General features: G+C 30.6%; 3 protein-coding genes across 4 annotated transcripts in view; 1 reads left to right on the forward strand and 2 right to left on the reverse strand.

The window, feature by feature from the left end:
• Positions 1 to 2,019: 2,019 nt before the first annotated feature.
• Positions 2,020 to 17,334, reverse strand: LOC113512445 (putative uncharacterized protein DDB_G0282133). The gene is made up of 9 exons (XM_026896335.3): positions 17,054 to 17,334; positions 15,872 to 16,071; positions 13,710 to 15,772; positions 11,784 to 11,953; positions 10,262 to 10,867; positions 9,740 to 9,836; positions 8,426 to 8,560; positions 7,819 to 7,939; positions 2,020 to 2,252 (listed from the first exon to the last, which is right to left on the reverse strand). Exons 1-9 carry the CDS (start codon positions 17,131 to 17,133, stop codon positions 2,083 to 2,085), a joined length of 3,642 nt encoding a protein of 1,213 aa, XP_026752136.2. The 5' UTR covers positions 17,134 to 17,334; the 3' UTR covers positions 2,020 to 2,082.
• A 1,250-nt stretch (positions 17,335 to 18,584) lies between these two features.
• LOC113512390 (ATP synthase subunit delta, mitochondrial) lies at positions 18,585 to 23,105 on the forward strand. Of its 2 annotated transcripts, none has more exons than XM_026896270.3 (6): positions 18,585 to 18,743; positions 19,466 to 19,583; positions 20,113 to 20,203; positions 20,766 to 20,872; positions 22,191 to 22,295; positions 22,937 to 23,105. In XM_026896270.3, exons 2-6 carry the CDS (start codon positions 19,467 to 19,469, stop codon positions 23,003 to 23,005), a joined length of 489 nt encoding a protein of 162 aa, XP_026752071.1. In that variant the 5' UTR covers positions 18,585 to 18,743; position 19,466; the 3' UTR covers positions 23,006 to 23,105. The 2 variants fall into 2 exon arrangements, with proteins under 2 accessions (XP_026752071.1, XP_052756080.1); XM_052900120.1 differs by lacking the exon at positions 18,585 to 18,743 and adding an exon at positions 19,362 to 19,380.
• Positions 23,106 to 24,838: 1,733 nt separating this feature from the next.
• Positions 24,839 to 25,160, reverse strand: part of LOC113512373 (cell adhesion molecule Dscam2) — a 73,832-nt gene continuing 73,510 nt past the window's right edge. Inside the window, 1 exon segment of the mRNA XM_052900115.1 lies at positions 24,839 to 25,060. Within this exon segment, the coding sequence (XP_052756075.1) occupies positions 24,982 to 25,060 (79 nt within the window). The 3' untranslated portion in view covers positions 24,839 to 24,981.

The following is a 25,160-nucleotide window of genomic DNA, read 5'->3' on the forward strand; positions in this document are numbered from 1 at the left end:
CGTGTTTCGAATTGCATATTAGTAGTATCTTACCCGTGATAGTGATCGTGAGCAAAGGGCATTGGCATTGACAGTGGCGAAACTATACCATCTGAGGTCTGTGGGAAATTTATTAGATAGAATACTCCCATTATATAGAATATTATAAATATTATTATTATAAAGAATCAAAGAATTTTCAAAGGATAAAATAGCCAAGTTGTGTAGCTTTGCTTCATCTTGATAGTTTATTTATATCATTATTTATGTATGTTCTTGAGTTAACACTTCAATTCTTCAAATAATTTAATATTTATTTACTAATTTATGCAATAAACAAATATTAGATTCTTCCTGACCTCTTGGACTAGGGACCTCTTCGAATCGAATTGGCATTTTGTCTGTTCTGTCACCATGTTGTTACGCCACTGGGTGATCAGTTCTTTGTGAACCTACCTTAATGAGTGAATAGACACTAGTAGTAGAATGAACAGTGCGGTAAAGCAATATTATTGCCGACGTCGTGTGTATAGCAATTGCACACATAAAAATGAATTGTGGACAATAATGGATTACCAATTTAAATTTATTTTAATTATTTCTCACTATCTTTTAAAAGTAAAAACGTACATAGGCAATCACCTAGGTAGTTATCATAGTTCTTGATATACTAGAGCTGAGTTTACTGCATCTTATAAAAAGTGTCAATTTGCTTCTTCATTTAATTTGGTGTAAGTAAACAAGTATTTGGTGGGCAATTATTTTTGTTATTTATTTGTATTAATGATAATGTCAATGTAAGGTCATATAGCAAGAGATTTGTTATTTAAAGTGAATACATAAGCCGATTATAAGTATAGCTATTTATATCTATGTTTACTACCTGATAAACGTCTTGTTAAAACGTGAGCAGGTGCAGATATGTGTATCACGTATGTATGCTAGTCAATCAAGATTATGATAATTAATTGACTTGTATAGATTTTTATGCATGATACTTTACCGCAGTCCGAGTTCACGTTACAAGTAAGATGGATTCTCAAGAATATATCATGGAAAATGTAGTGTGACAATGGACCGGCTGTGTGGATTGACAAATTAAAGTAACTGATGAGATGAAGGGTTTTTGTATTGAAACACTCAGTGTAAGACCCCGTTAGATAAAATATGGTATCACGTAAACAAGTAGCTTATACTCCACAAAACAAAACACCGACTTCAATCGTGGTTAAACTGAATTAGTATTGACTTCACTATTTTTATTTTAAAATATTTATTTTCAATATAACCATAAAGAGCATGTTTCTTCCTAAAAGGCTGGCAATATATACAATTTGTCTGATGTTGCGAGTGCCTATGAGCAGCGGCAATCACTTACCATCAAAAGAGCTGCATGTTAGTTTGTCCCCATGTTACACATAATTTAAAATTATGTTCCACAAAAACCGACTTCAATTGTGGTAGAATCAATTATTTTGATTTAAAAACTGATCTAATGAACTGATTTTGATAATTTTTTATGGATCAATCTGTGAATATATCCTTTCAAGTAAAAAATAACTTTCCAAATCGATTTAAAACTGAGTTTTGAGTTTATTCTGTAGATTTACTTATAGTTCAATTGATTACGGTGATATAAATTTGTCTAATCTATAGCAGTTTATTACTTACAATTATGTGGCCAGACAGTATGTTAATCCCAAGGCTTATATACTATGATACTTGTATACATACATACAAACAAACAAACATATTGAGAATCTCCTCTTTAAGATTAAAATCGTCGTTGATTGTGTATTGTTAAAGTTTGAAGTAGTAGTGCTAATAAGATTTCCGGTTTCGTCTCATTCATTTGAATATTTTTTTTTTAAAGAAAATATAAAATTTGGCATGGAATTTTCATTATTCATATTCCACAGTATCATATCAATGATATATTTTCATACAAAAAATTTTTGGAACTTAACCTATTTTCTCCCCTGTATTAAAATAATATAAATGTTACGGGGATATTTAAACAACCAAATGAAAAATCTAAACTTTCTATATAAATTCATGTATTAAAAATTATGATTACAATAACATACATAATTGTTAAACATATTAATCACAATCTTGAGACACTAGATCGGCTGGCCAAGATGCGGTAGCTGCGGGCAACAGCGCGGCCGGACACAACAGCAGTTCATATATGGAACTCAGAGTGTAGCTTCCGAGGGAGTTCAAGGCCCATTCGTGGTTCACCGGTACAATATTCAATTCCATTGCTAAATCTATAACAATAATAAAGTGTTATTTGGGGAAATTATTGTTTAACGTTTGCAAAATATGTGAAATTATGTTTATATTGATACATATATGAAACAAAATATGGATACAAACAAAACACTATTATTTCACATAAGAAGTTTCATCGGTGTGCTTAATTACATGTATTAAGATAGAATATCATATTGAACTTGTGCTTTAATAAAGGCACAAGTTCAATATGTTATTCAATAATGCCTTGCACAATAGTGCCTTGTGTCTCACATTATTCATACCAATTAAAAATCATCATATCAGCCGTTAACTGTTCACTGCTGAACATATGCTTCCCCCATCGGAGAGTTTTGCCAGTAATTGCCACGCTTGGGTTGGCAAATGCAGTTTACCACTTAAAAATACTGAACGGCAATTTAGCATGTTCACAATTATCGCCATCTGTAAAATTCGTAAGGATCTCTATTTTTTTTTAATAACATGTAGCATATCTTACTGATAATGTAGCTTTCTATTGATGAATGAATGAATGAATATGCATACTTTATTTGCTTTATACAATATAGGGAATAAGCAGGACAATAAATGTAACGATACAGTAACGACATAGAAGAAAGAATTTTTTAAAATTAGTTGTTTTTAGTTTATTCATTACAAACACACATAAATCAAACCTTTTCTCATTATAATAATATTACTTTACTTATTTCTTTACCGTGGTTTTGTCATAAAAAGAATTATATCGGTGTCTATGAACTACTTGTTGGCAAGTAAATCTTTTATTTTATACTAATTTTCACCTATGCTACGAAAAGTTTTCGTTTACATTAAGTACAATAATACATTTTTGAGCATTTTCGTTCAACGAAACTACTCTGCACATTGAAGTACTTTTTGTCATCGCGATACTTCTTACCAGGTAGTGGAGGAAAAACGGTAAATAAACCCATGCCTATACAGTCCAAAGCCAAAGACAAATGAAGTACCTTAAAACTGAAAGGTCGTTGCACTATATGGAAATCGAAAGTATATCCATCATTACAACGTCGCTCTAATCTAAGTTATATCTATTACTTATATACATATCTTAATTTTAAAGTCACGTGCAAAATAATGTTATGTGTTAAACATTATAATTCTTATCGCTTATGTGCATATAGACGTATCATACACATTTTTTTAACTTCTAATTAACTATTACTGCGATAAAGTATTTTGTGTTTATTATGTATTACACGTGACTATGCATATCAATCTACCGAATTTAACATAACGATAGGACGAGTTCAAAGTTCTTCAATGCACAAAAAATACTCTTTTGTATATTGTTAAATATATTCATTAATTGTCCTCTGCATAAGAGACGATTACGCAAATTACATATAAGTAGAGAGTACAGTAGTTTTTGCCTAAAAGAGTAACAAACATCCATCCATTATTATAAATTTTCGTATGTACTATATTAACCCTGTGTCTTATTATATATAAAACTTATTATATATAAAACTTATTATTATAAGAAAATAGGCATTATTACTGGAATTAATATAAGTGTATATTAGGAAAAAAACTGAACGATTCCTGATTCAAGGCATTCAAGAAGAGTACAACAACTAAATTTCAATTTTCCTCCCATGTTTAAAATAATACCAAAGATTAAGTAGATTTTTATCCACAGTGTAGATTTTTACAGAAGTAATTGTTACTTAATACTAATAATAATATTTGCTATCGCTCAATAAATCTGATGGCACTCTGGCTTGAAGGACCATGTGTGGGTCCATTTGCTAGTTCAGAACTTGATTCCCGTATTATAATAGTTGAATTATATCCAATATAAAACTGGTTTAGTTAGTAAACATTTTTACTTTTTGAACGTTACGAGCACACTAGTTATAATACTTTGTTTCGATTTAGTTTACAGTTTGAAATTGATAAAATGGAAATTATATGCTATTCGGTGATGATTTGAAATGTATTAATTGTGATGTATATTTTTTGCATAAGTTATAACTAATAAACTTAGATTATATAGATAGAGTATCGAGCCTCAAAAACGGGTCAACTTTTTGTTAGCTAATTGTCAAATTAGCTGACTCGTTTTTTTTTTCATTAATATTCTATATACTTACGCACACAATGGATCTTGACGTATCTATATTTAATTACTTAATAAATAAAATTATTTGCGCATGAAAAAGATATAAAAATTATAAGATAAAATAAATATAGAAATTATAAAGGAATCACTTTTTATCACGCAAAATTGTATGAAAAAGACCCGCTTTTCTTGAAGCATTTGTATGGAGCCATATTATCTATTTTTATAATCTAAGCTAATAAAATGCTGAGCTGTACAGTTGGTTATATCTGTACACACAGACTTATAAGTACAGAAGTGGGTTACCTCATAAGAATAAATGAATAAAAATTCTGCAGTTTCCTTAAGGAAGGAAACAATTACATGTTATAAAATACCAGCTTTTGTCCACACAGGCGTGAACAGGTCTCCAGGTATACACAGGCGGGGCACCAGTGAGGAATGGCAGGTGAGAATGAAAAGGCAGATCAGTTACCACATTGTGATTAATATATCTAGGCTTCAGCACAATGGTTTCTAGGGGGACCACGTGGAGGTCCACCTAACGGGCACATTGCTAGCAATGGGATTGATAGTCCGCATTACTAGCAATGCCTCCCCCCAGGTAATTTTGGTTTGTAGGCGACGAGACAGATGGAGAAAATGGGTTTAAGACAGGCAAATCTATGACTGTATTAGTTTTCATGATAGATTAACACTATTGTTGATTGTGAGTGATGCTTCCAAATGGGGTATGTATATTTCTTTCCTGTGCACCTCACATTCCCTTGTATTATCTGATCCAAATTTTTCGATTCAGCAACTACCAATTATTGGAAATTAATAAAAAAAAAATTAATAAATAAAAAAATTCATATAACTAAAATATTTTAAGGGCCACCGTTTTTTATTTTTGATGTAATTAAAATACTTTTATTTTTAAAATATATATCCCAAAGAGGGTTGACCTCAGGCAGGCGGCCGGTCGTAAAACTATAAGCTAAATCTTTGTGTAATATGGATAAAAAACATATATTACGCCGACCCCAAATAATAATTGGGATAAGGGTAGGCAGGTGATGATGATATAAACATAGTATATACGAAATGATGATGTTGACACTACGTCTGCGTTCTCTAAAGGTTGGGTCTTTCTAAAGTTGTGGCAAACGAGCTGTAGAGTAATAGTAATAAAAGATTTTTAGATTTAACTTTCTGAATTCTTTTGCGACATTATCTTGGCATTTTGTTATTAATACATTATTAATCTATAATATGAATCGTAATTTGACATATTTAATTATTATGATGTTATCAAAAATCACAATTATAATAACAAATTAAATGAAATCAATGGAATGATATCTGTAGTTAATAATTATGATTATTATTGAACAATAAACTAATCCTATATATGTATTATTTTATTTGTATATTGGTATCATTGCAATAAATAAAGATGAAAGTCTGAATTTTATCAACTCAGCACAAAGATAGATTTAGGCAAAAAAATTAAACTGCAGTTTCTTTATCTACAATTACCAAAATGCCATTGCATTAATTATTTATTGATACTGTTACGATGCATAAGTTTTTAAAAAACACATACTCCAAATATGTTCTTTCGATTTATTTTCGACATAGTTCTAGAAAGGCGCATTGACTTTGAGCAGCAAATATACATAGTTAATATATATATAATATGTGTATGTATGTATATGTATTTGTATATGTGTTAATATGTATATATATATGTATATGTGTGTGTAGGTGTATGTATATAAATATAATAATGAGTAGGGATAATATTTATATTATTATATGTATCACATCTCCCATATTTAGAACTAACAAAATTTTTCATCGTGCCTCCCACCAAATTGTTTATAATTACTCCTCTCCATCCAAAGGTTGCCTGAAAGAGATCGCTCTTAGCGATAAGGTCGCCCATTGTTTTCTCATTGTGATTATTTCTTGTAATTATTTATATTTATTATAAGTTTACTATTGTAATCTTTTGGAAGAAACAATAAAGAGTATCTATATATATATATATATATATATATATATATATATATATATATATATATATATATATATATATATATATATATATATATATATATACACGTGTATAGGGGATTTTTTTTATTTCGGATGTATCAATATCTCCTATATAAATTAAAATCAGCTACTGAACAGATATTTTAGTGATCTAATTTTGAAATTTTGAGTATGTTTTGGACTCCATAATAAAAAAATTGCAAATTCCATTGCGGACGAGTGATATGTAATCTATTCCAGTCTTCAACTCCTTAACATTAGTAGTTGCTGAGATATAACGCTGTGACAGACGGACGGACAGATGGACGACTATGAAATATCTGGATATGTTGTATGAAATTCAAGCTATCCCGTAAATGTGAACAGGCCTTTGACCCCTTTGAAGAAGCTGGTTCTGTGGCGCTCCTGCCCATCGGTGAGAATCTCATCTGTCCGCGTGTGAACTTATAAACACTCTTTCTTAGTCATCTACCATACCAAAATCATATCTTACATTCCCAGGCAAATAATTGTAGTTATTTCTTGGTAAATTGGTTCAATGGGTCAACAGATCAAAATGTTCTTATAGTAGGCATTAGTCTATTATAACTTTATAGGACCGCTACTTGATCTTTTCGCCTTATTGTTATAGTGCGTTTATGAATAATACTTTTTACAGATTTACTATATGATAGGTTTACAGATCATCTTTATGTAACGTCACTATTGAACAGTTATTGCAGAATTATAGTGCATTTATAAATGAAGATTTTTATAATGACGTTATTTCTTGTTATAGAGAACTAATAAAGGGTTGATAATTTTTAAAAATAAGACAGTTTGTACTATTAATTGACCAGACAAATGTTTTGACTCCTTCCTGGACTATTTTTTATCTAGTCTATTTATTATTTATATATTTATTAAAGTTGGAACAAACAATATACATTTAAAAAAAATTAATAAAACCAATTCAGCAATTTCGAAGATTAGCGTGCTCTACGTGTTCTACCGCTCATACAACGGATTGTGCTCAGAGGAATTATTCAATATGATGCCTACGGCCACTTTCATTCATCGTACGGCTCGCCATCGACAGGGAGTTCACCCTCATACCTTACAGTCTAAATGGTCGCGTACAACGCGGTTTCAGAGATGCTTTCTCCCACGAACACTCAGGTTATGGAATGAGCTCCCTGCCGAGGTTTTCCCAAGAGACTACAGCATGGGGTTCTTCAAAAGGGGGTAAAGAGGTTTCTTCAGGGTCGGCAACGCGCGCGTAATACCTCTGGTATTGCAGGCGTTTATAGGCTAGGGTAACCGCTTACCATCAGGTTGGCCATATGCTTGTTTGCCACCTCAGTGGTATAAAAAAAAAAGAACGAACATTGTGACACGGGACTTATATATACTAAGGAATTAAGAAAATATAATACATAAGAAATAATGCTTACATATAAATTTATTCTCTTGCGTGTTTTCTGGTTCGGCCAACAGTAGTGCCGGTGTATCGCCAGTCACTCTAACGCTTTTAGCTTCGTTCACTACTCGGCCACCTGCCGCTTCAAGTATATCCTATAATTAATTAAATATTACAAAATACAATACGAGTAGCATTATCAAAACCATACTTGAGAATAAAGTTTCTAACAAAAAGATTTTCTCCTTAAAAAAGTAACTACAATCGTGAGACATTTAATATAGATTACATTGATCTCATTGTTTACTTATTTACTTTTTATTGCACCACTTAAAGAATAATACAAAGATAAAATTATATTACACTTATGGAGTACAAAAGGGAGTCTTATAGCTAAAGCTATCTCTTCCAGACAACCTTTGGGAAGAAAAAAGATAGTAGCTATTTGACGCAAGAAATGTAATTAATATGTATTATTTTTAAACAAATAAAATGCATCATTGAACAAGATATTTAATAAACACGTTATTTTTTTTTTTTTTATTTAGAATGATGACTCGTGTGTCAACAAATAACTTAACTAATGCTAAACTGGACTTAATAATAAGTTTAACTTTTCTATTAAAAGATAATAAATTCACCTTTAATGTATTAACATCAAGTATGCTAAATGGTGGCATACAATAAAATATCATTCCCTCAAATAATTTTTTCTTCGCAAGCCGGGAACGCTTTGGTCCAGGTTCTCCAGTTCCGTCAAGCGCTTCATACTGTTCCTACACAAAAATACATTATTTATTTGAATGTCTATGCATACCATGAAAAGACCTAAGCAATATTGCTTTATATTGCATTGCGTTGAGAGTAAGAGACTTAAGAGACTCTATTCTTGCTAATAGATCACTAAAAGCAAAAAACACAACAATTGCAGTTAAATTTTATAGTAGATGGCTTTAGTATGAGCGTATTTATGTGAATACCTATAATAGGCATGTGCATTAATATTGTATTGTATTTAATGTTGTTATACCTATATGTTATAATGCAATATGCTGTTGGTGTTCCTTAAATAAATAAATAAATAAATAAATAAATATTTAATATTAACATGGCTAGTGGTTTCTGTAATTAATAACATTTGATGAAATTACCGAATACAGATACCTCTGTACATACCATAGTCCTCAAGAATGTCAATGCATGAGGGGTATCATGGATATCACAGATTATTCTGTGACGCCCACAGTGCTGTTCATGTTTTTAGGCGAAGGTTACCTCGTTCCATTAGGTGGGACATCAGCTTGTTTATCATTTTAAACTTAATAAAAAAATTCAAAAATGGCAACAATTAAGAGGTATCAGAGATATCTTAGAGTATATTCTATGATGTCCAAGGTGCTTTTCAAATTTATAAGCGACGGTTGCTAATTTTCATGAGGTGGGTCTTTTTTTTTTGGTGGCTGAAAATGACATGGTAACCCCGCCTGCGCTAATGGGATACGCTGGCGGGGCACCAGTGAAGGGTGATAGATGAGAATGAAAACAGGCCAGTTAGCCCATCATGATGAATTCACCAGGAATTAACCATTATAGTTTCCAGGGAGAACCGCGAGGAGGTCGACCTGGTTGGGTATATTGCTAGCAATGGGATTCTCAGTCTCCATTACTTACAATCCCTTTCCCCCCTCATGAGGTGGGTCATCGCTTGATTGGTATTCTATGTTTTTTTTTATACCACTGTCATTCTCTCTCACTCATCTAATGGTAGTGGGTACTGTAGTCTATGAATGCTTGCAATATCAGAAGTATCGCTTGCGAGTGGCTAACCCGGAAGAAACCTCTAAGTATTCTTTATAAAACCCTATACTGTAATCTCAAATTGTATAAAATATAAGCTGTAATTTCATTTGTTCTTAACTAATGATGGCTAATAAGTATTTTGATTAACCACCTACCTCTTTAACAATTTTATTATTTTTTAAACAGCTGTCGACCCACTGGAATGAAACAATCCACTTAGATGCCGCTAAAGCGCACATGTACTTAACCGATCTGTAATATTTAACAACATATTATTATTATACTGTGACAATAACTGCTTATTTCATATAATTTCAGTAACGTGTAGCGAGTGTCATACGGGAAGCAACCATTTATCCATCAAGGTGGCAATTGTACAATTCTTATTTCCTGTATGGATCCTAAAATATCTCAAAATATGAAAACGAAGACCTTTAACTAGATCACATTTAACATGTTTAGCATTGGACAGATATCTGCTGATATGACGATCATGTGGACCACTATATATAGTCCATATAGATAGGCTAGGCCTATAGTGGCAAAAATGAGGAATGGTAAAATTGAGACTGAGAATAGCTGAAGGTTAAAAGTGTAAGTGTTATGTATATGAAAACAGTGATTGTGATTTTTAAGATAAATGAAATAAAAAACATTACTTCTATAAAAAATATTACCTTTGTGACCGGTTTTCTTCATCGACTCCAACAACTAAATGAGTCAAATCTTTAATATATTTATCTGTATACTTCCAATTGTATTGGCGACATAACAGTTTTACCTTAGCCAATTCAACAGGACTCAAACATGATCCAGCCAAACAATTGTCTATATTATTCACTTTAAAATTTCTTGATACCAATGGTTTCCTTATTGGCGTTTGGGGGGTCTCTTCGAAAGCTTTAACTAAAAATTCTTTTTCTTGCGTAGTTTTTGCTACTGGTTCAGTAGTTGGACATAAAGTCTGGTCTATATCATCAATGTTTTCCGCTTCAAAATTAAGTGATTTTCTTGCTACGGGAGTAGACTTATGTGTTATGTGATCAACAAATCTATTAATTGTAAGAGGTGTCTCCAATGTGGTTTTTCTTGGAAGAGCTTCAATGACAGTCAAATCTTTAGTATCTTTAGATGCATTTGGCACAGAATCGGATACATCAACGATACTTTCTATCACTTGTTTTTGTGAATGCGATGTGCATTTGTTTTTACTGTTATTAATCTTCTCCGCTTCGTCATGAGTCAAATCCTTTTTATTTTTCGGTTTTGTAAAAGATACATTTCTGGAATAGTCCATAAAATATCTAAATTTGTAATAGTACATGTACAAAACGACAATAACCTCCTAAAAGGAGAAGATTATTAGATTGATAGATATATAATTTATTTGCATACTTACAATACACAAATAACAACAGATATAGATATAAAATATGCAAAAAAGAATTCATAAACAAAAAAAAATTCTAAAAAATTATTTAAATTATTTGTAACAATTTTGTATTACGATGCTATGTATTTTAGAATTTAGATTTTTCACGACATTATATTTACGAAATATACTCATCCACGCTTTTTGTAATACCAATTGTACCCAACTTTGCCCATTTTTTTACCAGCCTTCGTATTGTGAGGTTGAATAACTTATAACCTTCCTCAAGAAATGAGTTCTTAAATGCAAAAAGATTTTTTTAAATCAGATTATACTTTCAGAGATTAGCGTGTTCAAACAAACAGATATACTTTTCCTCTATTAATAAACTAGCGACCATCTCCACATCGCACAGTTTTTCTTTAAATTTCAAAATATGCACTTATTGTATTACATATATATATAAATCGTCCTTTTGAATCAATCTGTCTATTGATGAAAACTGCATTAGAATCCGTTGAGTAATTCGAAAGTGAATAGACAGCGGGAAGCAACTCTTTTAAACTATGTGGAGATAAATAAGTTCCACACAAAATTTATTATTATTATAGTATAATTATTAGTCTTTATGATCCTGGTACATAATATAAAAATAATCAATGTCGTTCTCCATCCCAAATAGTATGTGTATGCCAAATATTGCTGTCTGATTGAATTAAAGCGTCAAGAGGTGGCAAACAAAGAAATGAACAAACTCACTTTCTGACTTATAATATTAGTAAATGTAATATTAGTAAATATACTTGTAATTTATAAAAGTTATTTACTTTTGTGGTGTTTCTTCTACTATACTTTTGTCGGAATCGTCGTCGTTGGCGTCTTGTACAGGTGTACATAATTTTTTGTCCACATTCTCAACTTCATTTGTGTCTGCTAAATTTTGACATAATCCCGGCGTTAATAAGTTTTCTATGTGTTGTTGAGTAGAACTGGGAATCTGAAACGCATAAATATATTTTTAAGAATATACAAAGTTCCAAAACAAACTAATAATTGTGATAATATAAATAAATAAGTAGCTTAGAATCTGAGAAATTATTTTAACTGTAATATATTTTAATAAGGTGAACAGGTAAGTAAAAGAAATATTTATTATTTTGTTTTATAGATATATGACAGTAACGTACTGATTTGAGTGTAACAAAGTGTGAGTGGGAGGATTCATATGACGAATTTAAGCACTTAATCTAAAATAATTAAAGATTGTGTTCCACAAACAAAAGGACTTCAATTGTGGTAAAACTAGTTATTATTATTTTATATAAATGACTCCGGGTTCAATTCTCGATTGGACATACGCATATTTATTGTCTCTAATTGTTTTAAGTATGAAATATAATAGACAAACAATATTTGAGAATGAAAACCTCCTTCTTTTTGAGGTTGGTTGAAAAGTTTTTAATTCACCAGCATATTATGGAAGACTAGTTGATAATTTGTCTATATATAGTACAATTGTTGGTTGCTTACATATTCGATGGTAATAATAAATATCGGGCACGTCACACAGAAAAATACTTATTTACTTATTCTTTGTAGATTACTGTTACTATTCACTAGTATAATTTTTATATTAAAAAGGTTTTTTAAGTCACCGTCTACAAATGCATAACACTTTAGTTCTCAATAATAGCAATGGTGCCATGGATGTCACTGTGTATTTTGGGATGTACATAGTACTGTTTATGTCTATATGTGTCATAGTTGCCATTTTTAATAAGGTGGGCCAACATATTATCTTGATGAGTTGTCAAAGTGGTTAATTATAAAAAATGTTAATGCTACGCAGTGGTAGTTGATTTCGTATTTTAAATAACTCTCGATTTCAATAAAAAATAAAATTAACTAATACGAGTACTAGTTAATTATCATCTTTATACGTCGTAAATATTGTACTCACTATTCTTCTCTGATATCGACGTCAAATGGAGTGCAAGATTTGATAAAGCAATATATTCTATTTTGCTAACAACAAGGCTGCCCTCTTTTTGTTAGCAATATGTCCTGTCAGATCGACCCCACGCTTCTCCGATGCAGTTTGCAGGGAAACCATTGTGATTAATTCTTTTTTAATTTGTCTCTATGGGATAACTGAACTGTCTTCATCCTCACCTGTCATTATTCATTGGTATTCTGATAGTGCAAGTGGAGTTAAAAATTCATCATCATCCCTTACAAAAAAAGTATGGTTGAACACCATTACCATTGAAAAGGTTCAAGTAGTATGTAACGCAATTGAGGAGGGTGAGAGGAGGGTGTTGGATACTGTTACGAGGGGCGAAACGTAATACGTTTTCCGTAACTTTTTTTTAAACAAACTAGGGAAATAAAATCTCATAAGTTGGTAACATTAAAATCTCCCCGACTTCTTTTATGTTTTACGGGGAATCCCTCGTATTGTACGTAATTTTTATTCACTTTTCTTTATCAATATTCGTTAGTGGTGCGACTTTTAAGTAAAAAAATGATCACTTGGGTGTTACGTTACCTTTAGGGACAGGAAGGGGGAGTACAGAAAAATGTTACGGCGCATCACATGGGGGAGGGAGGGTAAAAATCAATCAATCAATAAAGGGTAATACTTGAACGTTCCCATTAGTGCAATTGTTGAAAAAACAATTAAATGACACATCTAAAAATTTTGCACTCAATAATATAATAAAATAGTTATGTACATTCAATAACTAACTTACTTGATTTTTGGGTTTGTCTAAAGTTTTCACTTCATTTTCTTTTTCCAGGAAAGAAAACACATTTTCACTGAATTTTTCATTACTTAATGTAATCTCATGTATAGATGTTTCCAAATCTTTTTTTCTATCTTCTGATAAAGAAATGAATTTTGTATTTTTTTCAGTTTCATTTACATTTTTGCTTTTCTGAGTATCTTTAATGTCTGCATCTATACTAGAAAATACTTGACCCATGACGATATCATAATCCATAGCTTCAATATTAAGTTCATTATTCTCTTGTGTTTTAATATTATCATCTACATTATCTATCAATTTTATTTTTTTACTGTTTGGCAAAAACAATTCATCATTCACTTCTCTGGCTCTTTTATCAATATGTTTTTGGGTTCTTATTTTGTTACTTTTTATTGTAGGTACTAATATTTCAGAAGGTGTATGTTTTGTACTTTTCAATAATTGTACATTGGCTTCTTTTATAGAATTACTATCAAATATATCTAATTCATTATAGTCATCTTCCTCCAAACATGGTTCTATAATAGTTGACTTTATATTTGAAATAGTGTTTTTCAAAGTAGTTATAGGCTCTGCAGTAATATTATCCATACCTCGTTTTTTTAGACATGAATCAATTGGATCGCATTCCATGATATTGGACATCTCCTTTTCCACACTTTCAGTAATTTCAAATTGAGCTGTTTTAGTATCAGCTGATGCAGTATTTTTCTTAGTAGAAAGAGATTTATTCATAATATTACTTGCATTTTCAGAACAGTTTTCCGAATTATTTTTTTGTGTGTTTCCACTAACAACTGACACTTCCTTTTCATACCCTATGTTAACTTCTATATTGTTATCGTTCATATTATTAGGAGAGACATTATTATTCTTAGATAAAGTATGCAGGCCTAATGTTGTCTGAATTTCTTTATCTGTGTGTAAACTATATTCCATATTATTTTTCTTCTTCTTTATAAAAATATTTGTTATAGTGTTACCTATTTTAATTGTAATCTCAATATCATCCATATTCCCTTCAGTATTGCAATGAACATCATAATTAGTAGTCTTCATATTATTTTCAACTGTTTTAGGTTGTAATGAGCTTTTTTTCAAGAAAGACAGTTTTGGATGATCTATGGATAAATTAGCTTTTGACTTTTCTGAAGATTGCTTTACTCTATTAACATTCTCATTATCACAATTTTTATCAATTTCTAAAACTTTAGATGTATCAAGAGAGGATACATTCTTTTCTAAACGCATATTGTTTGAATAATTTTTGTCACTAATGGGAACACTTTTTCCTACATAAGATGTAGATTGTTCAATTTTATTTGTTGCTTTCTCTGTAATTTGCTGATCTAATTTATTAATTAAATCAGGAGTGGTATCTCCAATAATATTATCATAATTTTGAGAAACTACATCTGTTGTAGTTATTACTGGCTTAGATATTGTCTTGGTTGTCAATTGACTTTTTTTACACATTTCTATTGAAACATTTAATTTATTTCTATTCTTTTTGTTTAATTTACTGAACTCTTTGCGCATTTTTTTAACATTCCCCCAATTTCGTTTATTATTATTTGATTTAATTTCTGTTTCTAAGCTTGAATTTTTAGAACTGTGTTTATCTGTTGATATATCGTAATTTTTTAAACTAGGCTCACTGTTTTTAATTTCTTTTTTTCTACAACTTCTTCGTGGATTAAATGTTGTGTACTCATCTTTATCATTCAAACTATGTTCATCTATAGGATCATGACTGTTATTATTTTCATTTGATACGGGTAATATTTCAATTTTTTCCCAATCATCTTGTGGAGGTTGTTTATGGATTATTTTTTTTGGAGTAGCAGTTTTTTTTGTGTCTGCATGTATTAGGACTTTACTTGTTAATTGTTCTACTATTATCTTATCTTGAGTAGAATGCTCTGAACTAAGCAATGGTGCTGAAAAGTGATTTTGAGAGCTGTCTAACCAATTCTTGACATTTTTTGTAGGATCATCTTTAGAACATAGTTCATTATCTTGTACATCTAGTATAAATTCATCTACTGCAAATACAATAACAAAGTAAAATAATTATAAAATAAGAATTCTTGTCAAATATTTTATTAATCATTTATATTTTTAAAAATGTATAATTTACTTACATTTAACATTAAAAAGTTTCTCAAAAACCTCAATAACGGTATGTATATGTTCAGTTTTATTCTGAACTGGTATATTAAGCTTTAATGTTCTTCTTTCTAATGGAGCTGCACAACTAGGACAGGATCTGCATTTTTTCCAACATGTATGGCAAAATGTATGTCCACAGTTTGCAGTTTCTGGAGCAATATAAAATCTGTAACTAATTATATTTAAATAATTAGTAATAACTTCCATTACAGTAGTCCAATGTTATGCATATTAAAATTAATATTTTATATATATCTGATATGAATAAACATATCAACATAAATTGTATATATGTATATGAGTAATTTTCAGTGCATTGTCAAGTACTGTTTTTGATGTCTTTTTCCTTCACCATGTTATTTTACACAAGGTATAGACATATTTAAGAATGGGGGTGAGGAAGAGAAGGGACTTGTCAACCCCAGAATCATCTAATGTTCATCCCAAGATGTGTAAAAAGATTTTAAGTATTTACAATGACATATTGTTGAGAATATATTTACACCTAAGGGTTCAGGTGCCTCTAGACAATAATCTTAAATATACCAAGATTATAAGAAAATATTTTGTCTAAAGGTAGAAGGAAGGAAGGTGTTCAAGTAGTTTTTATGTATTATGTTGATCTGTGGAGCCCACACGTTGCTAAAATAGAGTTGCTACTTCTGTTACTCTTAATCTAAAATTAAATAAAATATAATACACTATATAGATTTCCCTTATTTTATTTCATCAGAAGGAATATCTACTAGTGACATAATTGATAGCAAGCAAACCTCACTTGCATTGTGAGGTTTGTGCTTTCATATAATATTTCATGAGATAACAAGAACCCAAAATATTATATAGAATAAAATAAAATAATTTTAAATTTGGTTTACAATCCAAACTCATCATTACTCATTTTGGTTTATAAAAAATACTACTTGTAAAATAATAATAGGGAGTGCAATCCATAAGTGGTCAAATAAAATGTAGTAAGTTGAAGACAAAGAAATTAAAACTGACTGTGTAATGCAAAGTTTGAAATGATGCACTTGTTGTAGTATGGAAGCAAAAAAATAGTATAAATAACTAAGTATTACCACTCCCCGCACTCACTTTTTAACTAAAATCTGTCAAAGTAAATAGATAAGTAGTAAATCTCATATACGTACCATTCAAGACATGTAACTTGGTCAATAAATGAGGAAATTAATTTTGATATGTGTCCTAAGTCTAGTCCTTGTAGAGACATCGCAATCTGATGAAATTAAATATCTTAGTACATTTGAAATATGACTGCAGTTTTATTTGTATATATTTTTGGATAAAACGCCTATACTGTATTATATTTAGATTCACAATTATTTTGAAGAAAAGAAAATTAACCATTAAATTAATCCCGCTTTTTTCCAAAACAAAGTTCTTCCATAGTTACTGTCAGTGTCAAAAGTGACACTTGATAGGCTTAACTGGTGCTTTAGCAGGACAGGAAATAAGATTGATAGTTTTTAAAAAGTTACTTATATAGACGGTCAAGAATTACACTTTATACTTATATTTATTTGGTACTTTTTGTTATCTGTTATGAAAAGTATTCATAATGGAGGCAAAATTGGCGGGAAAGGTGAACATTTAGTTTAAATTGATAAGCTGTAGTTTGAATATATATAAATACGTGCTGCGACTACGTACACGTACGTGTGGTCTAGGATGAGCAGCAGCGTCCCTCTTAAAACATTTTTAAAACCTGCAGTTGCCAATCCGCCTGTCAAGCGTAGCAAATACCCTCTCGCGGGGGAGGGGGAGGCTTATGTTTTGCTGTGGGCAGTTAAAAGATGATATGCTGATAATGATGACGATAGTATACCCTTATTACTGTCAATAACTCAAAAAGTTTAGAAAACAATTCATTCTATTTAAAAAAAATGATACATAGCGTAATAAAAAGAAAGAAGTGTTTTTATTTGACTCAAGATTCATTTAAATCGAATGTGTTTTAGAAATTAATAACCTCTATTTTAGACATTATTCACCTGCTATCGTCATCGTGTAGCTATTGCCATTATGCATAATACCCTATGACGAATTGAGTTGTAGTGGAGCAACTCGATTCGGCTAATATCGTAATCAACAAAATATGTACTGATATGTGCGCATCGGTTACTGAATCGGTCGCATGCATCAGTGTATTGCGTTAAGTGTGATATTGGATATAAATAAGGGTATAAAATAATATGAAGTCTCAGCCATACGACGGTATCAAAGCAATACATTTAATTGCTTGTAGCAGATATCTAATATATAGTTTGCTTGTCTGGTCTAAATATAGATTTATAATTTTTGATCAATATACATATATTGCAACTGTAAACAGATTATATTACCTAAGTCTATTTATGACGAAACCTGCAGTTCTACCCTAAGAACAAGAAATTACAAAATTTTTGGTTCTAACAGATATAATGTGCAATGATAGTAATGGTTAGAACGAGATATGATTATAAATATAATATGGAAATGTGAGCAAGATCGGATTTCTTTTCTTGCATATGTACACTTTTATTTTTAGATGGCCCAATTTATTTCGCACGTTAAAAGTTTAGCATACGGTCATAGTACATTTTTCTGGCATTCTCTTTCTATAGAAAATTTAATTTGCATTTGACAGCACTGACATTTGATAGATTAATGCAATTTAATAACTTTTTATTGTGAGATTTCGGTTCGGTTGTCTCTGTTTTTTCTATTAATGGTTGTACTCTGTGCAAGGATTTTCGGAGCAAATTTTCAGCCACAGTTTTCAGCTATTTTCGAATAGTTTCTAAATTTTGTATATTTGTTGTGAATTAATTATAATATAATGTAAGTTTTAAAATTAAGGTTCAATTGTAATTTTTATTTATTGTCTTTTAATCTATTTTCTTTTTCTGACATTCGTTACATAATTCAATATCTTATAGAAAAATTTCAAGTTATTTATCGAGAGATAAATTTTTAAATTTTTGTATTTCAAGAGTTACTAAGATCTTATTTAAAAAATTTAAGTTTGTTTTTGACTTATGACAATTCTTAATTTTTTCTTTAAATAATTTAATTTGAATACTGAGTAAGTTGAGGTTAAGTAGGAGGTTGTCGATAATAATCGAGCAAAATAGTAGATACTTTTTAAAGTATACAGTTTTATACATATCTCACGAAATTCTAGAACGCTTGTACGAATCAGTGTGCTTTGTTTGTAACTAAAATAAGAGACATATTCTTGTATTTTGCACTTGTAGACTAATTACTACTATTTACTACTGTAATCTTTTGGAGGGGATAATAAAGAGTACCTCTGTGTCTATCTTTAACAGATAATTATTTTAGCCATTATTATTAAAGTAATAGTTATTTACTAGGCATATGTAAAGACAATTTAAAATTAACTCACCACTTTTCCATTTTATTAAGATAAAAGAGTAATAATTTATATCTTTGTAGACCAACATCTCTAACATAAGTATGACTTGATAATTATTAACCAGAAATTCATGATCCCTAAGTCTTATATCAGAGTTATAAAAGTGTATCTATTTTTGTTTTAGAATGGCAATGGCTTTTCGCAACATGTTAAGGAATGTGTCGAGGAGGATCCAAGTTCGAAATTATGCTGATGCCCCCAGAGGTGACGAAATGGCCCTTACATTTGCTGCTGGTAACAAGGTATTAAAATTATAATGAATTAGCTTTTGGTTAAAACTTTGTAATTGGTTCGCCTAATAAAATGTGGTAACCATTACCTACAGACAGAACAGCATCATGGACATCCCAGACTATAATATGGTGTCTATTATACTCTCCATGTATTGCCATTTCTAAGGACTACGGTGTTATTTTTCTGTCTGTAATTCACAATACCAGTATGGCTGCTTCACAATAGAAACAAAGTCATAAGTGTGTGGTATAAACAAAAAGTAATAAGTATGTGGTTCTTTGTAATATGCTTAATGCTTAAGCTCAAATTTGAGGATTGAGTTCTAAGTATCAAGTTCTTAAGCTGTTCTTGTTCCTACTTGACACTCATGTTGGAGTTTCTGGTTTCCTTAGATTTCATAGATTTTGTGTTATTGTTAATATTTTATTTTGTGATCAAATATTATTTGTATATGTTAAAAATATCTATATAAAGACAAAATCCAATTTATAATTGTAATTATGTTTATGCAAATAAATGTATGATTGATTGTTACAGGTCTTCTATGACAAGCAAGTTGTGAAACAAATTGATGTGCCATCATTCAGTGGGTCTTTTGGTATTCTACCAAAGCATGTACCAACACTTGGTAAGTAAATGAAACCTAAAGCTTGCTATAGCTAAGTGACTCTTAAGAGACAATAAATTGTAGCAAAATATATAATATTGGTTGCAGCAGTACCTAGTAGGTCTACAGTTTGTAAAATTATACCTGCAATATATAATATCATTTACAATTATATTTTTATTTTCCATTTTAAAAATTTTTTTTATTATAATTTTATTTGTTAGAGCTAACAAAGCTCATGCAAATTTAGTAAAAATGATATAGAAAGTACTTGCTTCTTTTTTCACCTTTAAATAAAAAAAAAATTACAAACCATTACATTACTACTTACTTTATAAAAAAACATTTTTTATTTGATTATAGAAAATTGTCATAGTTTTTAAATATCTGGTGTCCAGCTGAATAGTAAATTTGCAACAGGCTGGATATGGATAGTCATCAAATATCTGTTTTATCTTTAGAAACTACTACTATTTTATAAATGCCAGTTAGGTATTCATGTTTAAACACTGATTACAGTATTTGAACACATGAAATATCTCTGGTTATTGTAGTGTTATAACATTATTTTTAATTTCCATAGCTGTACTTCGCCCTGGTGTTGTCACTGTGATTGAAAATGATGGAAAACAAAACAGGATTTTTGTTTCTTCTGGAACTATCACTGTAAATGATGATTCTTCTGTCCAGGTAACCTAATTTTGCTTTTATTTTTTTTTATTTATATGAAGAAAAAATTTCTTTAATAATAATAATGTTGACTAAAAAATTGCTGCTCTGATTTCACTGTTTTTAATATAACTTTTTGATGGAACTTCATTTTTAATTTTTTTTTATGTATATTGTTGTTATATTCATCGGATTACATAATAACACTTTAACAAGGTTTGTTTTTAATTCATCTGCATTTATGTGTGAACACAATACTTCCACTAAGTTTGGTACATTTTTTTAAATCAGTAGGATTTACGCCCTAGCTTAATACTAGGTATTTTCCGCGGCTTCGTCCAAGTGTGTTAGTAAGTACATACATTATTCTATGTGTTAAATTAGGATATAACTTACCCGAAATCTCATTAAAATTCGTTTAGTAGTTTATGCGTAAAAGAATCATCCATCCATTCATCATTTTAATCAAACAATCGTTACAAAGTTTCACCTTATGATATTAATATTATATAAAGCGGAAGCATTAAGCAGATTTGAAAGTTTTTTTTTTTATTTGTTAGCCTATTTCTTGAGGAAGGTCACATAGGCTATTCAACAATAATTTAATTCATCTGCATTTATGTGTGAACACAATACTTCCACTAAGTTTGGTACATTTTTTTAAATCAGTAGGATTTACGCCCTAGCTTAATACTAGGTATTTTCCGCGGCTTCGTCCAAGTGTGTTAGTAAGTACATACATTATTCTATGTGTTAAATTAGGATATAACTTACCCGAAATCTCATTAAAATTCGTTTAGTAGTTTATGCGTAAAAGAATCATCCATCCATTCATCATTTTAATCAAACAATCGTTACAAAGTTTCACCTTATGATATTAATATTATATAAAGCGGAAGCATTAAGCAGATTTGAAAGTTTTTTTTTTTATTTGTTAGCCTATTTCTTGAGGAAGGTCACATAGGCTATTCAACATCACGGATACGACTCTAGGCGTAATTGATATAGCTAATAGTCCGATATTTTGTGGAGTAAAATCTATAGTCTGAGTTGGCAATACTTGCCCGAGACGTTTTGTTCTTCCGGCGGCTAATAATCTAACAATCAGCTAATTTATACAATTGAAAATAATATATAGGCACGGGTGATTTACTTCAAGTATTGAAACTTTCAAGAAAAGAGTATATTCCTTCTTAAAAGGCCGACATCACACCTACAATTTCTCTGATATTGCGAGTACCTATGGGCAGCGGTACTCACCTACCATCAGGTGAGCCGCATGCCCGTTTACCCCTATACAATAAAAAAACATTATTTTTATGTATAATTTTATTACTAGGTATTGGCAGAGGAAGCTCATCCCTTAGAAAATTTGGATCGCAGTGCTGCACAGGAAGCCCTTAGCAAAGCCCAATCTCAACTCAGTTCTGCAGCTAATGATAAGGTTTGTTATAATTTTTATTTTTGCCATTTATTCTTTATATCCAATCCTTCAAGTAAAGTGTAATAAAACGCTTTATGAAACCATCCAACTAGCCAATAATGGGCTAAACTTTTAAAAGTATAAAAAAAATCACTGACCGCGATTGTTGTTACTGCACTTGCTTTTAATGCACACAACAGATTTTTAAGTTATTCATATTGTAACTGTAAACAACTTTGTAGTGCCATCTTGGGTAGTTCACTAATCTTAGGATTGTGTGTGCGTCTTTCATAATCTTTGTAGCTTCAAGTGCCGAATAGAGAGCCTACTTTGTTTCCTTTATTTCACTTTCAGCGCAATAAATTTCTATTAGCTGGAGAGCACCATGCATTGACGCAACTTTTTCCGTTATCAGGGATTCAATCTTTATACTGTAGGATAAAATCTAATACGATTTCAGAAGAGTTCTTTCGTGAGAAGGTGCAGGTTATAGAATCCAAATGATATGCATTGCATATGATACCTCTAGTGTTGCAGGTATTCATAGGTCATTATGGTAACTGTCTACCATTAGAAGGGTTGTATGCTTGTTTGTCATTTACTATCATTGTGGTATAATAATATGTTTGTATTTCATAATATTCATAATAATTTTGTTATAGGCTAAGGCGGAAGCTGCCATTGCTGTTGAAGTAGCTGAAGAGATAGTGAAGGCGGCGGCGACTGCATAAACTGTCAGCATGTTTGCTAACGACACTTAGTGTTAAAGTTATATTTATTACTTATATCATTTATGTATAAATAAATAATTCTCCCATCTATGTAGCAAAATGTAATTTTATTTTCCTACATCGGTATGTACATAAGTAATTATAGGTTAATTAAATAAAACGAAGATCATGTTGTTGACTCTTGAGTAGTTTATTCAATACAAATCAAACACTTTGGTACAAACAGTTAGTTGCGTTGCGTTGCGTGTCATATGGCAATAAAACTAAAGTTAATATTTGACTATATGCAAAACTTATATTGCCACGAGACTATAAAAACATCATGATAAAAATACGTCAACACAATGCAGCATCTTTATGGTACAATATTCCGTTAATTATTATTCCATAGCTATATTATAATTTTGAATAAAATTCTTATTTAATTTGTTCACATTAATTTTTAACTAATTTCAATTTAATTCAAATTTACTAATTGGAAGGTCATGAGAAGATTTCGGTTGCTAGGAAGTCGCGAGAACCTAACTACAAGCCTACATTGCCAAGCTTACACGACGATGCACAACATATAAGGGAAACATCTAGAAAATCGACACACGCGTGTCTTATACCTAGTCATTTGCATAAATATAGAAGGGTAAAATTACGATTAATAGTATGATTAATAAAAATGCACCTTAGTATTCTAGAGTAATATTAAAAGCATTTAAATTCCGTATCAGTAGTGTTTGTTACATTTTCGATGATGTTCAATTTGTTATTCCTTATACTTTGATTAGGTAACTTTATTGTAATAGTATATCTATCCAGTTCATCCTATTTCATCGCGGCGGTTAAAATAGTTTTTTCCTATTATAGAATAATTTTAAATTTCACATAATTATACTGTAACACATATGTTACTAACTAGCTACTGATTAAATAGTAGGTACTTTTTAAATGTTGATTATTTACTATAAAAGGAAGCTTAATATTAATCTTAATCTAAATAGTATATGCGTAAACGCAAATCAAATAAAACAGTAAAAAATTACATACAAAAAGTATAGAAGGGCAAAAATTCAAAAGCGTTAAGAAAACCATAACATTACTAATTAAAAGGAAGCATTGTCACATCCAAGCCATTGCTGGATCATTTATAAATTACCAATCTACGAGTATAAATAACATTAGTATTACATCACGTAAAAATAAAACTGGATAAAAATACAAAAATATCACATTATTAAATTGTTGAGCTTAATTTAAATCGAAACTAGTGGTACACCCCAATACAAATGACTCATTATCATTTTATTTTTAAATTAAGCTAAACAAATAAGATCAAATAAGGTAAATTATAAAAACTCGCTGTTGAAACAGCACCTGCAGTAACCATGCCAAAGTTGGGTCAATAGCATGCGTATCAATGAAGGTATACAAGTATCATATTTGGATAAATTTGGAGGACGCGTCACATCACTAAAGCAAATATATGTATATCAATTTGAAATAACTACCACAACCATAGTTTTCTGTTTTACATGGTAATATTAGAAGGTGACGCGTTATGGGTATCCCCTACAAGGAAAGTAGAAATTACCCAACATTGGAATTTTACTACAGGCTAGTTGAGCCCAAACCTCATAGTTATGATACGAATATGGCACAACCGTGCCCACGTAAAACTAAAACTAAAAAGAAGAAATCCAGCCAACTAAGTTGGGATAATTTTCAAAAGAAATAGCAACAGAAAATAGCGACACACTAATTAAAATCGCTGATTAAATAATGTTTTGGCACAAGGATCACTATCTTGCTGAACACAATAATTGCAGCTTTTAATAAGGGATGTAACTTAAAGAGCGCGTATAGAAAAATGCTGTCGCTGAATGAAATGGGCCACATTGCTTCAGCAAGATGTTGATGGTCCATAAAACTAAAAACGTTAAGTTGGCTGCGTGTCGCTGTATGGTTGTGCAGTCCTGATTTACAGGTTACACTGCCACAGTATCGTAGGCTGTGAGTCCCCGCCCGTGGATTGCTTGCTGGGGGATTGGGGTGGCTGCTTCTGGTCTGAAAATTGTCCGACAAATTATTTTCAGTTCGTAGATTTTTTCCAATTCAAATTCAGTTTTTTATTTGTTTTGCTCAATTTATAATTTATGGATATCAT

The sequence above is a fragment of the Galleria mellonella genome, unplaced genomic scaffold, assembly GCF_026898425.1.
Source record: "Galleria mellonella isolate WM207_F2 unplaced genomic scaffold, CSIRO_AGI_GalMel_v1 utg64, whole genome shotgun sequence".
In the NCBI taxonomy this organism is placed as follows: Eukaryota; Metazoa; Arthropoda; class Insecta; order Lepidoptera; family Pyralidae; genus Galleria; species Galleria mellonella.